The sequence below is a fragment of the Octopus bimaculoides genome, chromosome 7, assembly GCF_046866305.1.
Source record: "Octopus bimaculoides isolate indiv1 chromosome 7, ASM4686630v1, whole genome shotgun sequence".
Taxonomy (NCBI): Eukaryota; Metazoa; Mollusca; class Cephalopoda; order Octopoda; family Octopodidae; genus Octopus; species Octopus bimaculoides.
Window position 1 is genome coordinate 40,452,817 of NC_142934.1, and position 21,242 is coordinate 40,474,058.

General features: G+C 37.2%; 1 protein-coding gene across 3 annotated transcripts in view; it reads left to right on the top strand.

Moving 5' to 3' along the window:
* Positions 1-21,242, top strand: part of LOC106874046 (uncharacterized) — a 163,102-nt gene that overhangs the window by 77,685 nt on the left and 64,175 nt on the right. For all 3 annotated transcript variants that reach the window (XM_052969498.2, XM_089355238.1, XM_052969501.2), the window contains one exon: positions 10,220-10,374. In XM_052969498.2, coding sequence (XP_052825458.2) covers positions 10,220-10,374 — 155 coding nt within the window. The remainder of the gene's footprint in view (positions 1-10,219; positions 10,375-21,242) is intronic.

Consider the following 21,242-nt stretch of genomic DNA (forward strand, 5'->3'; position numbering starts at 1 on the left):
CACACACACAAACACACATAAACACACAAACATACATACATGCATACATTCATACGAGGGAGTACCCCCCCCATAGAAATACAGAATTTTGCAATATTATTTTGTTCACTTAGTTTTACATGTTTACACTTTTATCGCTTTCAAAGTATTCTCCATTTGAGGCAATGCATCAGTCCAGACACGTTTTGTACTATTCGAAGCAGTGTTGGAACTCTTGCGAAGTGATGCCTTTTAGCACCTCTGTCGTTTTATCTTCACCTCTTCTACAACTGCAAATTCCGTAGCATCGGCTTTCGTCACCAGCGATGACTTTCAAAGATAGGTCCGGATCAAATTCCAGCTGTTCTTTCAGTTCACGATATGTATTCAGTTGTGATTGCTTTCGATCTTCCGTGAGAAAGTGAAGCACAAATTTTGCTACAACTCTTTTCATTCGTAATTCCTGGCTCAAATTTCGTAGACGGGAGCTCCAGGACACACCAGTCATACCAACAAGTTCGTCGATTGTTTGACGATGGTCCTCCAAGACCAGTTCATGAATTTTCATGATGTTCTCATTCATTCGGGAAGTCGAATGAACGAGATCGGTCTTCAAGCAACATGTGACCATTCCTAAAGCATGGAAACACTCGTAAACTAATGTTTTGCTCATGGCAGCGTCTTTGTAAGCTGTTTGAAGTATGACAACTGTTTCAGCTGCTGTTTTCTATGGCAGAAAACAGAATTTCACGGAAGAACGCTGTTCCTTCGTTTCAGCCATCGCAAAAATCGACGAATAGGGGAAATGGACTGTAAAACAAAAACGCACCAGGTGGTAGTATGACAGTGGAAGAGGACGCCAGTCGCATCAAGTGGTTTCTAGCAGAGAAAGTTCGAATTACACCGGGTTTCTCTCACAAAGAACGTTTCCTGTTACTTTTGCGTACATCATCGTACACACACAGAGGCACACACACACACACACACACACACACACACACACACACACACACACGCACACACACACACACATACACACACACACACACACACACACACACACACACACACACACACACACACACGAATATATAGAAGTAATATTTGTTTATATATTTGGCGAGTAATGAATAAGACCGGCGGTATTTGTTCAGTAGATGGGCTTTATGCTCAGGTAATTGTGCTTGCCAATCTTGAACTCTTTTATTTATATTGATTAGAAATTAAATGGTAGGCCGCAATCATTTTACTTTGGTCATAGATTTTCTTGGTCAAGTGTACTATAACACATATCTACCAGAGAAGACAGCTAATTTTACTCTTTCGTGTTTTTATTTTTCTATGGAAACAATTCTCTAAATCGGCCATTTGATATAATGATTCTGGAATATTTGTCAGAATTGCCTTCTGCATGGAGATATATATTCTCTTGAATGGGGGCTAAAATAATGCTGTAAGCCTAAAGGAACTATGTCCCATTTTTGACAAAAAAAAAAGAAACAAAAAAAAAAATTCCACTCACAATGCATTGGTGAAGCTGATCAAGTTGAAGGTCTCTTCAAACATATGACAGCGTATACACCTGGGCACGTGTTATTTTCAAATGTGTATCTAAATTACTCCGGAAGGATGCGCGTATGACCGTCTGTCTTAGCAAGTGCATCTATGTTTGAAGACCATCTATGGTTGAAGACCATCTATGTTTGAAGACCATCTATGTTCAAAGTGAATGTTAGACATGCATCTATGCTCGAAGTGCATCTACGTTTGAAGTGCATATATTTATTAGAGAAAGGATCACGTGTTGATGTTTATGAATATGCTTGTGTGTGCACATATATAATTATGTATTTGTGAGTGTAAATATGGCACATTTCTTTGTGAATGTTTTGTGTTATGTGTCAATGTAATTTGGATGATTGTGGACAGAGTGTGGGTATTAGTATTGTTGCTGCTTAGACACGTGTTAGTGGTGAGAGTCTGAGTGCATATTGAAAGAAGTTTCAGCTGTGACACTATCCCTTATTTTGTACCAAAAACGACATAATCTAATGTATCCTCCATTTTAGACGTTATGATGGGATTTTCAGATATCTTGCCTTTAATTTTAGCAGCTTGAGTAATCACGTATTAGCTTGCTCTCTGGAGATTGCTATTTTGATTAGGAAGTATTTCTTTCCCTGATGGCTAGATAACAATATAAATCTCATTAGCTTTGATTTCGCTGTCTGCGCGGATTGGTATAACTTAAATTATGCTCGCTTAGTAATTCTCAGAGACTTTTTGTGGTATACGTTTCCATAATCTCTTTTCTGTTGGTTTTCACAATGCTTACAAAAATAATATTTCAAATGTGCAAAAGTCACAACTCTGGCTACGACTGTGTACCTAGTGATCATGTGGGTTGTGGCTTTTTTTTCAACCTTCACATATGCAGTCGGTAAATGCGTTTTCCTTCATTTCATACACTTCGTAGTTTCCGTTAAGATTTTGGTACTCTTTTACTCTTTTACTCTTTTACTTGTTCCAGTCATTTGACTGTGGCTATGCTGGAGCACCGCCTTTAGTCGAGGAAATCGACCCCAGGACTTATTCTTTGTAAGCCTAGTACTTATTCTATCGGTCTCTTTTGCAGAACCGCTAAGTTACGGGACGTAAACACACCAGCATCGGTTGTCAAGCGTTGCGGGGGACAAACACAGACACACACACACATACCCACACACACACGCACACACACATATATATATATATATATATATACACATATATAAGACGGGCTTCTTTCAGTTTCCGTCTACCATATCCACTCACAAGGCTTTGGTCTGTCCGAGGCAATAGTAGAAGACAATTGCCCAAGGTGCCACACAGTGGGACTGAACCCGAAACCATGTGGTTCGTAAGCAAGCTACTTACCACACAGCCACTCACCACAGTCGAAAATCTTTTAGCATTAAGGTTGAGTTATGCATTTCTCAACAACCAATCTTGAGATTTATCTATTTCCAATCTTTTCAGCATTTTACCCCAATCTTTTCAGTGTTTTCCTCGTCGTCCTTGTAAAGTGTCATTCTGTAACACCAATTTTGAAACCTCACTTTTAGCCTTTCCAAAATGGTTGTTATTTTTCTTTCTTCAAATAAGTGGCTGTTATTTCAGATTCGTATTTATAGCCTTCTTTGTTTTGTTGCTGTTTTGTTACAATTTTTCTTTAGTTTATATTTTTGAAGTCTTACAATGAATATTTTATAAAAGGTTTCTCATCAAGGTAATTTCATATTTCTATGTCAGAGTTTGCGTCGGGAATTCTAAGTGTAGTGATTATTTTTCTTCTTTTCTTCTGTCTAGTCTGCTATCTATTTAGCGTCTAGTTGTGAATATTATAACTATAACTTACTAATATGACAGCTGGACTGTTGATAACTATTACCTTACCTTTTTTGCGTTTTCTTAATTTTACTTATGAAGTTAGTGCGTCTAATATTTCTTATTTCTCTTTCCTTCAATTTGTGCGTTGGACACTGTCTACTTCATTGATTTCCTGGAATTTGTTATACTGTGTTTCAATTAATTCTCTTATATCTGTTTCTTTATCTAACTTGATATACGTGTTTCTAATGAATTTTCTTTTAGTCAAATTTCCATTGCCACATTTTGTAGTCTTAATTTCGCATCTTATATACTCTTATATATTGTTCGATCTATACTGTTTGTAGTAATAGTACTTCTATATGCTTATAATTTGCAACACATAATTTGTGGTAATCCACATACAAAATACTGATTTCAAATTTTGGCACAAGGCCAGCAAGTTATGAGAAGTGGGTAAGTCTATTACATTGACTCCAGTGATCAACTGATACTTATGTTATAGACCCCTAAAGGATGAAAGCCAAAGTCGACCTCGACGGCATTTGAACTCAGAACGTAAAGACAGACGAAATGCCGCTCAGCATTTTTCCCAGCATGCTATCGATTCTGCCAGCTCGCCACCTTCCATATACAAAATCGTTATTTCTGTTTACATTATTTACATTTGACGGATATTTGTCCTCATCTTGTTAGTTGTTAACACAACGTTTCGGCTGATATAACCTCCAGGTGTCTTGGGGAAATTTCCAACATGGGTTCTCATTCCTAAGGTATTTTTCTATGTTGTTATTGTTATTATTATTATTATTATTATTATTATTATTATTATTATTATTATTATTCAGGTCACTGCCTGGAATCGAACTCGAAATCTTGGGGTTAGTAGCCCGCACTCTTTTACCACTACGCCATATGCCCACAGACATATGGCGTAGTGGTTAAGAGCGCGGGCTACTAACCCCAAGATTCCGAGTTCGATTCCAGGCATGACCTGACTACTACTACTACTACTACTACTACTACTACTACTACTACTACTACTACTAACAATAATAATGACATCGAAAACATACCTTAGGAATGAGAACTCTGGTTCGAAATTTCCCCAAGACTCCTGATGAAGGCTGGAGAGTATATCAGCCGAAACGTTGTGTTAACAAGAAACAAGATGAGGACAAATATCCGTCAAATGTAAATAATGTAAATAATGTACATAATTCCTCATCTCTTAAATATAGAACTGCTCTTTTTCTTCATTGCCCATAGAGGGGACAAACAAGGACAGACAAAGGGATTAAGTTGATTATATCAACCCCAGTACACAGCTGGTACTTATTTAATCGACCTCGAAAGGATGAAAGGCAAAGTCGACCTCAGCGAAATCTGAACTCAGAACTTAACGGCAGACGAAATACCGTTAAGCATTTCCCTCGGCGTGCGAACGATTCTGCCTGCTCGCCGCCCTACTGTACATTGACTTCTAACCGCATATATCCATGAGTTCGGTCTGTTATAGTATCTCTTATAATATATCTGTTAAAAGTGTAATAGCAAAAGAGGAGTGAAAAGAGAGTCCCCTTAGGATATAACATTTTCTAATAAAATTTATTTACTAGAATATTAAACTTTTGTTTTACAATTCTCTCTTTTGTTCGATTTGCGGAAACATTTATTATTTACTTACGCCATGTTTAAGGTATCTGTCTATTATCGGTTCTGTCTTAAAAAGTGGTTAATGTTTTCCTGGTCTACTTCTGTAATGTAGTCAATGAAAGACATACGCAGATCGTTCTTTCTTCCTTTTACAGTCTTTACTTATGGATAAAAAAAAGTGGATTAAATGTCTTTCATAGACTATAAGGCGGGTTTCTCGAATGTCTGTGACGTATATATTTCTACGTGACACCTGTTCATCACAAAATTACTAGTTTTTACCCACTGAGAGGAGTGGAGCAACGTGAACACAGCACGTCAAGGAAGCGAAACAACAATCATATGATCATGTGTGCAACACCCTAACCACTACGTCACGCATCTCCACCTTTAGTAACGGCCCCACTAATCAATAACATTTACAGCCGAATAATCCTTCTCTGTATCCTTTATCTTTTTTTCTGGAAATATTTTAAGACCGAAAGGAGATACCCCGTTATTAGTCCAGCTTCAGCCAGCAGTGACTTAAGAGCTAGCCCTTATAGACAAAGCATGAGGAGACACATCTCACGAACCAAACATGCAAGGCTAAACGTTTCCGAGAGGTGGATGTTTGCATACACTCGCGCACGCGCACACATATACACACACAAGTACACATATTTTATTTAATGTCTGCCATTAAAGAAACCCCACAAAAAACTATTTCATTTATTATGTGGTGCCAATATTTTCGTCGCACTTTCTACGAGTTTTTCACTAATAGTTCCACTTAAACTTGTCAAAAATGAGGCTGTTGACCAATATATATAGGATACAAGTTTTCAGATAGTGTTTTGTCACTTATTCAGACATTCTGGTGGTCACCGTTTGATGCTCATAGCAGGCTTTTGACTGAAATTCATGAACCCCTTTTTTTTTTTACCTCATTAGAAGTACTTTTGATGATGTACAGAACAAAATCAGGAAATAATAACTTCAAAGAAGAGAATCCAGCTATCCATCACCATCATCATCATCATCATCATCATCATCATCATCGTCGTCGTCGTCGTCGTTTAACGTCCTCCTTTCATGCTGGCCTGGGTTAGATGGTTTGGCAGGAGCTGGACAAGTAGGAGCATGCGCCATGCTTCTGAGTGTGTTTTGGTATGGTTTTTACGGCTGGATGCTTTTCCTAACACCAACCACTCTGTAGAGGAGGCTGAGTGCTTTTTAGGTAGCACTCGCACAGGCAAGGTCAGTTTTGGCTGGATGCCTTTCCAAATGCCAACCCATTTACAGCGTGGATTGGGTGCTTTTTAAGTGGCACTTGCATTGGTGGGGGTTACCAAGTGACTTTACAAGACAATAAGTCTTTGAAGGGAGGGGGCATGGGGGAGGTGCTCCTGTGTAAGATGATGAAAGATTAGAGTGTGAAAGAGAAGCAGAAACAGATGTCTTGCTGTAGACGAGATCCCGGGTTAACAAGCCAGAGATAGGAAGAGAGAGAGAGAGAGAGGAAAAGAAAGAGCGAGAGTTAACAAGAATGAGGGCAGAAACAGTTACCGAGAGAGAGAGAGAGAGAGAGAGAGAGAGAGAGAGAGAGAGAGAGAGAGAGAAAGAGAGAGAGAGAGAAATTAGAAGATTGCAAGAGCAAGAGAGGGATGGTGATAACTGCTAGGGTACACTTGCAAGGAATGGGGATCAGGGCATAGATGGGATGGTAGAGTAAGGAAGAGAGAGATGACTTGTAGCAGGTGCTAACAGGGTATCGCTAAGAAGGCGCGAGTCGAGAGTGGCGGAACACAGTGACTGGCGAGAATCTGGGAATATAGAAGAGGAGGAAACGAGGGCAAGCGGCGATGCAGTGAGTAAGGTAGTGAGGACTGGGTTGGGGAGTGAGGATGTGAGAATCTGGATATGTAGTGAGGGAGGGGGACGAGGGATGCAGGGTAGCAAGGACTAGATTGTGGAGCGGGAGATGGCTATAGAAAAGATAAATAGGAATAAGGGTTGAAGGGTTGAAGGGTTCAATGTTTCAGACATTATAAGGGCATCGTCATTCATCCACCGATTTCAAAATTTTATCGATAAAATCCTCAAAAATCAATGAGGGCCACCTCCAAAGCACTTCAGGTGTCGAATCAAACTATCAGAACTGTAGTGCATGAGGACACTCGATACAAGTCGTATGTAGAGAGGAGTGGCCAATTCATGTCTGTATTGATACAGGAGAACAGTTTTAGGTAGCATTCCTGGACATATTAATAACACGCACCAAGTATGGATTCAGGACATCCGTATACTGCAAGCCGACCTTCACTGGACGATACCTCATCTTCAATTCCCACCATCCATACAGTGCAAAGAGAGGAATTGCTCAGTGCCTAAAACATCGAGCAAAGAATATAAGTAGCGATCGTGATAGAACATCGCAAAGCTGTGACGCGAGGAGATATTGATAAATTGAGTGTAGCTGATCATGTATGGAAAAATGGAGACCACCTCCCACTGTAGGATGAAGTTAAAATAATAGACAGAGAACACCACTGGAAAATACAAAAACTAAAAGAAGCAGCACATATGCTAGGACACACAACCTCCTAAGCAGACCGAGTGCAGATATGAGTAGCATATGAGAACCGGTATTAAGGAAGGATAAGAAAATATCAGATTTATAAGACCTAAAATTCACTCTTTTATTGCCCATGGGCATATAACGTAGTGGTTAAGAGCGCGGGCTTCTAACCCCAAGATTTCGAGTTCGATTCCAGGCTGTGACCTGCATAATAATAATAATAATAATAACATCGAAAAATAACTTAGGAATGAGAACCCAGGTTCGAAATTTCCACAAGGCACCTGATGAAGGCTGGAGCTAACAACTAACAAGATGAGAACTAATATCCGTCAAATGTAAATATTGCTTTATGAAATTACGAAATATATCGTCAATTAACTCTCGTACTCTGTACACACATACACAAGAGATATACACGCATGTGTCGATATAATTTTTACTATATCATAGACAGTTTAATGATCTGAAAGAGTCACTGAAAATACCAAGTTGTATTCCCTGTTTTTCTTTTTGCAGTGGCCAATTTGATTGTGTTTGTAACTTCCATGGGTGGATAACATTCGATTCTTTTCAGTTAATACACGACATTTTGGTTTGCTGGTATGGCTGAATCTGAATTAAATTTTCCAAACGTATATGCTAATATGTTGTTATAGTCATTAATAAAGACTAATTAACTTGAAAATATTTGTCAAGACTTAAAATTTTCCGATGTAAACGTTCACTCACACGCCTGTGCCCGCGAAAACATGCGCGTGCATTCATACGTGTTTCTTGCTGTGTGCTTGTGTGGCCTCCTGCTGTATACAACACACACACACACACACACATATCATATTCACACTCACGCATATATATATATATATATATATATATATATACAAACACATATAATACAATGAAGATGTAAATCATAGTCTATTCTCTTCAGATTTTGCAGCTTTGAAGTCGGTGAAATTACTATGATAGACAGGTGACACCTAAATATGTATTTACCAGAAAAAAAAAAGTCATGGAATTTTCTTTATAAGAGACACTTATAGTGCATTACGTAGGAGTGATTTTCTTGGCTAAATGATAATCTACGTTTTGCTTTTTATAAAACATCAATTTTGATTTCCTCCAAATATACACGATACTGGTAAATCACGTTATTGCATAGACTCTCGAGACAGCTGAAAAAAAAAAAAAAGAAAATACAGACACGCGTATACTTCTATAATACCAAAAATGTACAAAATGACTCAAACGAAATCAAACATTTCATAATTTTATAAATAAGAGACGTGCCGATAATTCCAGAAATATTTGAAAGAAGTTTTACTGTTATTTAAGCAAACGATTCATAAGTACGAATTAGTGTCATTGCTTAATGTAGTTAATATCGTGAGACTCTTAAATATATTGCACTGAAGAATAATTTAGTTACTGAATAAAAATGTTAGACATTAAATTTTTGTATTGAGTGCTGAATTGAGTACAATTATTGTTTTTTTTTATATATGTGTACGACTACCTGTCGCGTACTTGCGTGGTTGGGTTGACAAATGTCTCTCTACTTATTCAGTTTATTTATTTATTTATTCTAAGTCGTTTCATTTATCGCCCATTCATCTATCATCTAAGACGTCTTTCCTATTGCAGTAGATGTGTTTTATTTGTTTCAACCATTAGACTGCGGCTCTGCCTTAAATGGTTTAGTCAAACAGATTAACCCCAGTGCTAACTTTTTTATAAGCATGGTACTTATTCTATTCTATTGGTCTTCATTGCCAAATCGCTCACTTACAGAGATGTAAACAAACCAACGCCGATTGTCAATAGATGTGTGTTAGTGTGGGGAAAACACAAAGACACACACACTAAATATATACACATATACATAATACATACATACACACACACACACACACACACACACACACACACACACACACACACATATATATATATATATATATATATATATATATATATATATATATGTATATATATATATAATATACATACATACATACACACACACATACACATATATATAGAAAGGACAACAAAAGAAAGAAAGAGACCTCACATTTCCTCTCTCTCTCTCTCTCTCTCTCTCTCTCTATATATATATATATATATATATATATATATATATGTATATATATATATATATATATATATATATATATATATATATACGACTGTCTACCAAATCTACTCACAAGGTATTGGTCGGCACAAGGCTATAGTAGAAAACACATTAGCTCAGGGTGCCGCACAGTGCGACCGTACCCGAAGTCATGCGGTTGTTTCAAAAAGCTTACCTAATTTCAATCACCATTAAACCAGGATCTGCTTAGGTCAAGGGAATGTGCCTTTATTTCACCATGAATATATCGCCTGTGTGGGTAATTGTTCTTTTGTGCAAGTGTTGAGAATGTACGAATTCGCAGAAAATTCAAAACTATGACTCGACTAATTAAATTGTCTATGTCTTTCTACTTGTATTGAGTACTTGCATTGAGTGGTTCCCATTCATTACCATTAATACACACACACAAAAACACATGCACGAACGCATTTACACACACATACACACTCATATACACATGCATACACACTGACAAATACATATAAATATATGTAGTCACTTTATTATTGTAGGAATGGAAGTGTTGTTATCAACTTTAGCGTGACATTCTTCAAAACTGCCGTTAACGAAAGTGAAGTCTTATTCCTCCTCAAAGGGTTCAACACTAGAGATACTTTTCGTTTCTCCAAGGTTCAAGTCTACCTTACACCAGCTCAACTACAGTCCCGTGAGTGTATATTTTTTTTATTATTTACAATACCCATAAATTAAAAGAAAAAGCATAAATCACCTAAGTTTTCTTTTCGTTTGTTTGAAACTAATTATTTCCATATTCTGGCTTATTATCCTTGGTAGCTGTAATTGTAGCAAAACAAAAGAAATTCACGTATATTTTTGTTATGAACATAATATATATACCCAGTCCTGATTTGACTATTAACGTGTATATTGCTGAGTCTATTATAGTCATATTTGTACTTCTATAAAATGTGGCTGTTAATGAGGTTAGTGATACTGCTACAGTGATACTATAAAAATGCTACAGCAAAGGTAAAAATTCCCGTAAAGTGTGACACTAAACAATACGGCCTGTGGTTAATAGCGAGTGTGGAACTACATTATATCATCTCAAAATGACAGTGTCTGTCGCACTATATCATCATCAGAAGCTATAGTAACACGAACGCTACACTAGATGATCTGGAGATATCATTTGAGATCTGAGTTGATACAAAAAGAGAAGATAACAAAGTTGTCATCAAACATATTTCTACTTCTTTGTCTTGTTGTTGTTGTTATTGTTGTTATTGTTGTTGTTATTGTTGTTGTTGTTGTTGTTGTTGTTGTTGTTGATCTTCTTCTTCTTCTTCTTCTTCTTCTTCTTCTTCTTCTTCTTCTTCTTCCTCTTCTTCTTCATCTCCTTTATAATGGCAGTAATGGTTTCTCATTTAGGCACAAAGCCAGTAATTTTGAAAGTAGGAGGTCAGTCGATATCCACTCCAACACTTTAACTGGTAGTTTGTCTTATGTACCCCAAAGAGTGAATGGCAGAGTTGACCTCGGAGAGATACATGGAAGGAAGATTCTTGGCATCTAAGTTTACTTGTCGTAGCTTGATGACAGGAATTTTTTCCAACAGTCTAATATGTTGTGCATATATGAAATGATAATAATAATAATAATAATAATAATAATGATAAATGCCCGGATGCAGTACCAGGCAGTAGCTCTCATGGCTTCTGATCTTAATTGATTGGAAATGTTATCATGTACATTGTTTTGTCTTGGTATAAAAGATGGGCTACAGCAAATATTCTGCTTAATACCACAGATTTGCTTGTCAGTTGTTTGACCATAACCATTTGAGCATGTCCCTTGGTGGCTGACGATATGTGCATCTCTGATCATGAGCAGAAGTAGTGGGGTAGCATCATAGCCATGTGTTGAGAGGAATTCTTTGGGGTTTGAATAATTCACATTTGGAAACATGGATGCTTTGCTCAACATCCTTAAACAAACCTTATTCAGGGACCTTTTGAGCGGGATGGGCTACTCGACCTGAAGAAAATTCTAACTGGGCCCCACCTGCGAGTTCATGCGCTGTTTATCTTGATATGAGACCACCATGTCGCGCACATATGGTTGTGATGCATGTACCTGGTGTACCCTTATCAGACGAATAGTCATGATGGGTATAATGGGCTTCGTATATTTTACCCCAGTGTCACTTTGATGGCATGCACTGCTCTCTCACTCAATAATAATAATAATAATAATAATAATAATGATAATAATAATAATAAACGTGTTTCCTGAAGAGAAGTATGGTGGGATGGAAAAAAGAACTGACATCTTACGGAAAATGCTTGGACACCCTAGGTATCAAAAGAGGGATTTTCCAGGGTGATAACCTATCTCCGTTGCTATTTTGTTCTCCATGATACCCCTGACCTTGGTAGTTAGGAAAATAAACCTGGGGTACCATCTAAAAGGAAATTCCTTGGTGAACACGGTCACCTGTTTTAATACTGATATTAAAATAGAATTTGGACTCAAGAAGTACGGAATAATTTACCTAAAAAGAGGCAAGGTACAGTTTCTAGCAGGGATAGAATTACAGAACAGAGACTTGATTAAACAAATTGAAACGGAAGGATACAAATACCTTGGTGTACTAGAGTTCAACGAGATAATGGAAAAGGAAATGAAAGAGCAACTGAGCATGGAGTCTTTCCGAAGACTGAGGTTGGAGTTGCGCTCAAAATTGATTGGATGGGATAAAATCCAAGCAGTTAATATGTTGACAATAGCATCACTTCGGTATGAAGCGGCAATTATAAAATAACAAAAGAGAGAAATGAAGAAAATGGATACCAAGACGAGAAAAATATTGACAGTACACAGAGACTTCCACCCTAAGAGTAACACCGATAGGCTGTACTTGTCCAGAAGAAAGGTTTGATCAATTGCCAGGCCTGTATCGAAGCAGAGAAAAACAACTTAGGGTGGTAAAATATGCCGTGGAGTCACTGTTGAAACACACGAAGAAGGCCGGCGTCATCAAAACTGAAAATTGTGTAACGAAAGAAAAATTTAAACAAGAAATGTACAAAAAGAAAAAAAAAGAAGAAAAAGCAAGGAGAGAAAAAATCCACAGTCAGTTTGCAAGAGATGTGAACGCCAAGACAATTACAGAGGACCGGTGGCTATGGATGAGGAAGACTGACCTGAAAATAGAGACAGAAACACTCATATGCACAGCTCAGGAACAACCGATGGATTTCAGAATAGACAACACTACCGATAGCGACAAATGTAGAATGTGTGGTGATAGGAGTAAAAGGGTATGGCACATTGCTAGCGAATGCCCGAAATTGGCACAATGCGAATACAAAAGATGACATGACAATGTGGCAAGAATGATCCATTAAGAGCCCTGTGGAAATCATTGCCTACAAAGAGCAAAGACGTGGTATGAGAAAACCCTAGAAGGAGTCATCGAAAATGAGAATTATAAAATCCTGTGGAATGCAATTATTCAGTGCGATCACTCGACCAGACATCGGAAACCTGACATTGTTGTGATGGATATAAAAGAAAGAACATGTATGACAATCAACATATCATGCTCCGGTGACAACAGGATCAATATGAAAGAAGAAAAATTAAATAACTATGACGATTTGAAGTGGGAACTATGAAAGTTGTGGTCAATGAAGAGAGCAGACGTAATACCAATAGTAATTGGTGCACATGGAAGTATCAGCGCTCAACTACCAACATGGCTGTAAAAGATTGGTGCGAGTGTGAAGGTAGAACGTCTACAAAAATCAGCATTGCTTGGGACTGCAAGAATTCTGCCAGTTCACCACCCTGACAACAACAACAACAACAACAACAACAACAACAACAACAACAAAAATAACAACAACCATAATAATAAGCACCTGTAGAGTACAAATCAAGACATGACAGAGTTAGCCAATATCTACATTGGACAATGTGTCGGCATTATAAAATCAAAACTGCTGACAAATGGTACAAGGACCACTCTGAAGCTGTAACTGAGGGAGAAAGTGTAACTATTTTTTGGGACTTCCAGTATGTACAGAACGGACCATCAAGGCAAGCAAACCAGATATTGTTCTCTAAGTCTAAAGCAATAAAGTATGTTTATTGATTGACATGAGCATACTCTGTGACCATAATATCTCGTCAAAAGAATTTGATAATCTCAAGAACTATAAAGATTTGCTAATCGAAATCGAAAAGATGTGGCATCTCAAGACAGCTACAAGGGGCTCTTGGAATGATCAAAAACGGAACTGAAAATTATTTAAGAGTGATCTCTGGCTTACCATCCATGCAGGAAGTGCAAAAGATTGTCTTAACTGGTACGTCACACGTATTGAGGAAGGCATTGTCGCTGTGAAATTTTTTTGCTTTTCCTATTTTTTTATTTTTTCCGTTTTCTCTCTGTCCTTCCCTTTTCTCTATCACGTGACTCTGTAAATGAAGAATCTGAAATTCTACGGTCGGAGGTTAGTCAATTACATCAATGCTAGTGCTCAACTGATATTTAATTTATCGATCACCAAAGGATGAATAACAAAGGACCTTAACTGAATCTAAGCTAAAATATGTGGCTACTGAATACCATGATAGAACGATTGTAAGAAAAACTTTTAGCTGTCTAACTCTACATGGTTTGAATAAAAAAAGGAAATTTTTAGCAATGGCTGACAGATGGTGACACAAACATGACACCTCAGAATTTTTTATAACGGCAGAGAGTCAATATCTTCTTACCAGAAATTGCCAAAAATCATGTAAAGAAAAAAAGAAAACAAAATACAATAAACTATAGAATATCTGGAAGGGAGAAGTAAGAATTATCAGCCTAGCTTTTGGTTGCCGAGATTTAGGCAAGTTACAACGCATTAAAACTCATACAGTTGAGACTTACAATAAAATGTGATGCCGACAGTAAAGTGGTTGTATAAATATACACGAGAAGTCTCAGTATATGACGAAGCAACCACACTATCTATGTCCCTCACACAAGCAAGGAAATCAAGTCAAATCGACCAGATATCGTGACCAGATATTGCACTAATAGTAAAGCCCATTATTCTAGCTACAAGTTCATAGATATAATTCAAGGAAATGGAAAAGAAAAATCCAAATATAAGAATCTAGAAAATCTAGATTATCCGAATGTTGATTATATTGAGAGGTACGATGGGAATTATATAAAAAAAGAAAAAGATGGCAAATGCGTTGAAGAAATGAAATTGATAACGACAAATTGGAGGAAAACTTGTATATATTATTTATGCACACACACACACACACACACACACACACACACACACACACACACACACACACACACATATATATACACATACATGCGTGCATACATACATCATACATATAGCCATTTATACATTTTGTACGATTTCTCCATTAAACGTCAGGTTAGAATAGAGGCAGCTGATGAAGGAATATTCCAAGTGGCTTTCCGTTTTCCTATGTGTTCGTTCCGTTGTCTGTAGTTCATTGTTCTAACGTCCTGTACCCTGATATGCATATATATACACATGTAGATGTAAGTATGTACATATATGTGTGTATACATGTATATATATTCTTTGTATTATTACATTATTGAACGCACACGTCCTTTTTTGCAAGTAAGTCTGTACTGTATTATTCTGACGTGACTCTATCTTTCTATCTATCTGTCTATCTATCTATCTATCTATCTATCTATCTATCTATCTATCTATCTATCTATCTTTCTATCTATTTATCTATCTGCCTTCCTCTATCTTTCTATCTATCCCTCTATCCACCTATCTATCTTTCTTCTTACCCATCTCCCCCTCTCGCTCTGCTTCCTTCTGTTATCTTGGCTTCTACTTCATTGCTATACACTTCTGTCCCTTCCTCCTTGTTCCACTTCCCCTCCCTACCATCCTCTCTCTTTCTCTATCTTTCTACCTATCCCTCTATTTACCTACCTATCTATCTTTCTTCTTACCCATCTCCCCCTCTCGCTCTGCTCCCTTCTGTTGTCCTGGCCTCTACTTCACTGCTATACCCTTATGTCCCTTCCTCCTTGTTCCACTTCCTCCTTCCACCATCCTCTTTGCTCTCGTGTGACCTGTGGTCAGCTTTCTTTTCACTCCAGCCGCTGTGAAGGCAAGACGAACTACTAGCGTTCTACCTCAGATACGCGTTTGGCCGTACGGCTTTTGAATGTTGTTTTCACTGTCCAATTTTTCCTGTCTTGGTTTGTGTTTGCCACCTTGGAATCCTCTGTGTAGTGGGTTGATCCACTACTCAGGAAGAGACTATTCTAGAGTACCTTCTGTCTTATCTTCGAAACGTCAGGTTAGAATAGAGGCAGCTGATGAAGGAATATTCCAAGTGGCTTTCCGTCCGTTTTCCTATGTGTTCGTTCCGTTGTCTGTAGTTCATTGTTCTAACGTCCTGTACCCTGATATGCATATATATACACATGTAGATGTAAGTATGTACATATATGTGTGTATACATGTATATATATTCTTTGTATTATTATATATATATATATATATATATATATATATATATATATATATATATATATATATATATATATATATATATATATGTATATATATATATATATATATATATATATATATATATATATATATATATGTATATATATATGTATATATATATATATATATATATATATATATATATATATACATGTATATGTACATGTAATGAAGCTAACATAATAAATAGTATATGTAACAAGGTACGAGCACATATTTGATGAATCAAGTTCTACAAAAGGATAAATTATCGATATACTTCTTCAAAGAACATATCAAGTGTATATGCATATCGTTTGTAAATTGGTATGAACGTTATATTTTCAAATGATAAAAAGAATATTCTAAAATTCTAAAATTCATAATTTTTATGTGAGATACAAACTGGAAGCAGAATTTGTAAGTAGGCTTGCGCGTTTAGACACAAAGATAAACATGGGAAATATCTACACATATAGATTTACTTATCATATTTGCGTATTCATGTATGTAGATGTCTGTTGTATACACGCGTATGAGCATCATGCCTGTTTATCTGTGCTGCTATATCTATGTATGAGCTTATGAGTTTATGCATTATGCATGTGAGTTTCACTATATGACATATTGTTATAATTCTGTTATACTCGCGCACACACACACACACACACACACACACACACACACACACACACACACACACACACACACACACACACACACACACACACACACGCACACAGACACACAGACGCACACAGACACACACTCACACAGTTGAAATTTGCAGAAAAACAAAAGACGAAAACAGGTGTGTAAACAACAAGCAGTGTATTAGTTTGACGCTCAGGAAGGTGAGAAAGTATTTTACGTTTCGAGCCTACGATCTTCAAGAGGAGCACGAGGAAATAAACAGAAGGAGAATAAAGAACTTTTGGAGTTAGCGGTCAATCATGGCGACTGGCTGGACAAAGGTAGCTAGACAGGAAGGCTAGGAAGAAGGGGAGATAATAAAGTATTGGTGATCCCAAAACGAAGGTGCGCGTGCGTGTGTGTATGTGAGAGTGTGTGTGCATGTGGATAGGGCTGGTGACTTTGACGTGTAGATGTGTGCGTGTGTAAGTGTGTGCATCTGTAATGTGTGGGTGCTGGGAAGTGGTCACTGCTAGTGTGTGCAAGGTGGTGTGATGTAGTGTAGTGGTGTGTGGTGTGGCGGTGTTGGGGTGTGGAGAAGCAAGGGTGGGTGTGAGTTTGGGGTGGTGATGTCGGGGAAGGGGTTAGGTATGTGGGAGTGGGATAGATGGGGGGTATCAATGAAGGGAGATGTGGGTAGGAATGAAGAGAGGAAGTAGGTGTCAGGGCAAGAGAGAAGAGGAGAGGTGGGTAGGAGTAAAGAGAGAAAGTAGGTGTCAGATGAAGAGAAAAGATGAGGGGAGTCAGATAAATAGGGTGAGTTGAGTCCATGTAACGTAAAGAAGCGAAGAGAGAAGATTAATACTTGTTCACGGTGAAGGCGGGAGTCCGGATATCCCCTGCGTAAAGACAATCCGAATACAGACAGGTGTTGTAAGAATGACCAGTATAGCGGAAATGGCATGAGACCGGGGTGTCATTACCGCGTCTAATGTTTCAGAGGTACTCCGCAAACCGCTCAGTCGAAATAGCAGGAGATATATTTCAAATATAGACTCATATACGCGCGCAGACTCACACACACACTTACACACACACATACACACACAGATACACACAGATATACACACACACATACACACCCACATACACACACATATATACACACACATACACACCCACACATAAATACATATATATGTGTATATATATGCATATATGTATATGTGCCTCTTTGTGCGAATGTATATGTATGTAATTATGCATGTATATATGTATGTTTGTATCTTTATATTAACATTACATTTCTGAATGTATTATCAATTTCAAACCAACATACATTTTCGATAGTAATTTTCGATAGTTACATATACCTTTATGCTAATAGCTCATCATGATATGCACATTTCATTACGCATACACGCATATTTGTTCTTTCGTGTGTGTGTTTGTGTGTGTATGTGTGTGTGTGTGTGTGTGTGTGTGTGTGTGTGTGTGTGTGTGTGTGTGTATTAGTGTGTGTGAGTGTTTCTGTGTATGAGTATGATTATATATAGAATTGTATCTAATCAATAAATCGGTTTCTACAAACGTACTGGTGATTACACACGGTCTATAAATTTAGCACATTATAAAAACAACCTCTTTTTTTTATTATGATACAATCAATTAAGTAACCGTATATACAAATGCACGCTCAAATATACACCATCGTCACACATCTCTATTTAGCCAACCTCTCGCAAGCTGAAGTAATGTCATGTTTACGAAGCACATACTTTAAAACATGTCGCATATTCGCAAACCCATTTAAACGCATGAATATTCGTACTGTATATGATTAATATAATAGCAACACACATTTAGAAATAGTGGGTCTTGTAATTTTATTTCATGTTATCTTGTAATTTTGTATTTTATGTGGATATTTTAAAGATACTGTAAGCAATATAATGGCGAGATTAGTGCTATAGAAAAGTCGTGTTATTATGAGATTCCAGAAATCTATAAATGGTCGGATTTTGGACCACGATGAATATTGGTAAAAAGATAGAAATTAAAGTTAATAAAAACAGTGCATTCTCCACAGGATCTTTCTATCCATATGTGAATTTTTACAATAAATAAATAAATAAATAAACATATAAATAAATATGGATAAATAAAAAGATTGCCAACACTGTTGTCCGAGGATGAGGGTTTTGTTGTTGGATTAACTGGATTATTTGTTCCCGAATAAATGTATCAGTGTCCTGAATGTAATCCTCCAGCAGAATCAGAGTGAGATAGAGTGTGACAAGGTGATGTCTTTTGAATTAGAGATACAGTTCACCAGTCGGGTTTTTATCAAGTTTCCGTCGACCGAACTTCTCTCAGAAGGTATAGATAATCCGTCGACTGAACTTTCCTCGCCAGGCGTAGTTAGTTCGAGCCTAGGCTACAGAAAATTTACTGAACAATATTCATACCAGTGCACTCATTTAGTAATATAGATCAGTACTGGGAAGAAATTATACAATACTAATCGCTTGTTTAGGCTGGTTTTTCTCATTCACCTTGATATATAAACGTCTCGGCAGATGATACTGTATACATTCAACCAGTTCACCTTTCGTGAGCAAATATAGGCACATGTTTTAAGAGCAAGTGAGAAACGCTCTCGTTTGGACAATACAAAGATTTAAAGGAAAAATAGCTAAAATACCGCCATCAGCAGAACTCTTTTTCGACAGCATCAACAATGTTCAAATCAAAAGGAAATGAGATCACCAGAAAAATAAACACAATTCGAAAATGTTCAGTTCATTTGTCAAAACGATTGGCACCTTCGCTCATCCATTGATCCTCTGAAAATAACATTCTCCCACCGAAACTAAAGAAAAGGGTGAGATTCTGCATAAGTAATACTGTATCCGTGTTAAATGATCCTAATATCGTTAAATGTAAGTGGTATAAATGAAATAAATCTCTAGTGTGTCATACCTGTCATAGCGGTAGGTGTTCAGGTTATCACGGTGGCAATAAATGTAATAAGATTCATCTCATCATTGGGTTCTGATAACTTTGAGGTTCCGACATCAACCTGTATCCACTGTAGCTAACCCCTGAAAGAAATAGCGGACACAAGATATATACGTGAAGCTTTATTTTCCCTGTCTGTCATTGTAGTATTCTAAATGAGATGTCAGTAGCTTGCTATACATTACCATCCGATCTCATTAACGTCTCATATTATTAATGCACTTGAGTGGATGGTGAGATAAAAGAATAACTGGTTTCCTGAAGAGTAAAATCTCCTAAATCTCAGTATGTCTTTCGTGATACTAGAGACAGCTTGATTTTATATCATTTTGGTGATACTTTAAATATTTTCTTAGAAGGCCAGCAAATGTCATCTACACTATTCCGTTTAAAAACCATCCAGTATTGATGTCAGTGGAAAGAAACCTGCTGTGAATTAAATAACTCTTGTTAAACAGAAAACAACATCTTTGGTATTTCACTTGGTAAAGTGTAGGACCTACTTTTCTTCACTACTTTTAGTAACAACATTACAAATGCCATGAAACACATACAAAATTATTGGAATTGACTTTCTTTGGGGTGGTGGTGAATTTTCTTCGCTCTGGAGTGACTAAACGTTTGATAAGTTATCATTGGAATAATTGACCAAACAAGACATCTATCTAATCTATGCACTGTAATGCAAGTAGGAAAAACAAAATATGCCACTAAACGAGGAGAAAAGGGAGCTCATCCACTTTGGAAGACAGAAAGTGATTAAGCATCCTCATCATTTCATTTCCGGAGAATATCTCATGACATCAAATAATATCAGATACTTTGCACGTAAATATCGAAAATATTCTAAGCTGTTGCACCCACATCAATAAGAAAATCGACTTAACACATCAGATGTACTCTTCGGGCTTTAGAGTTTTCCATTAAAGATATCCTATCTTTATGGGAGAAATAGTGGCTTCAAATTTTGGCATAAGGCCAGCAAAATTCGGGGAGAGGACCAGTCAATTACATCAACCTCAGCCCTCAACTGGTACTTATTTGATCAACCCCGAAATGATGAAAGGCAAAGTCGGCCTCGGCGGAATTGGAACCCAGAACGTAGCGACGGACGTTCTCATGTATAAAATATTGTTGCCTATCCTGGTCGCTCTATATTAAACAAAATATTAAGAAAATTGAAGGAAGTCGGAGACTAATTACAAAAGGCAAAACCATACAATAAAGGGAATGACACGACTTGATTCCCTTCGAAAAGCTCAAACGCTCTTGTCTTCAACGTTACCATGAGCGCTACATCATTTATACACTGTAGAAAATGAACCTAGTCAACAATGCCCAAATGACA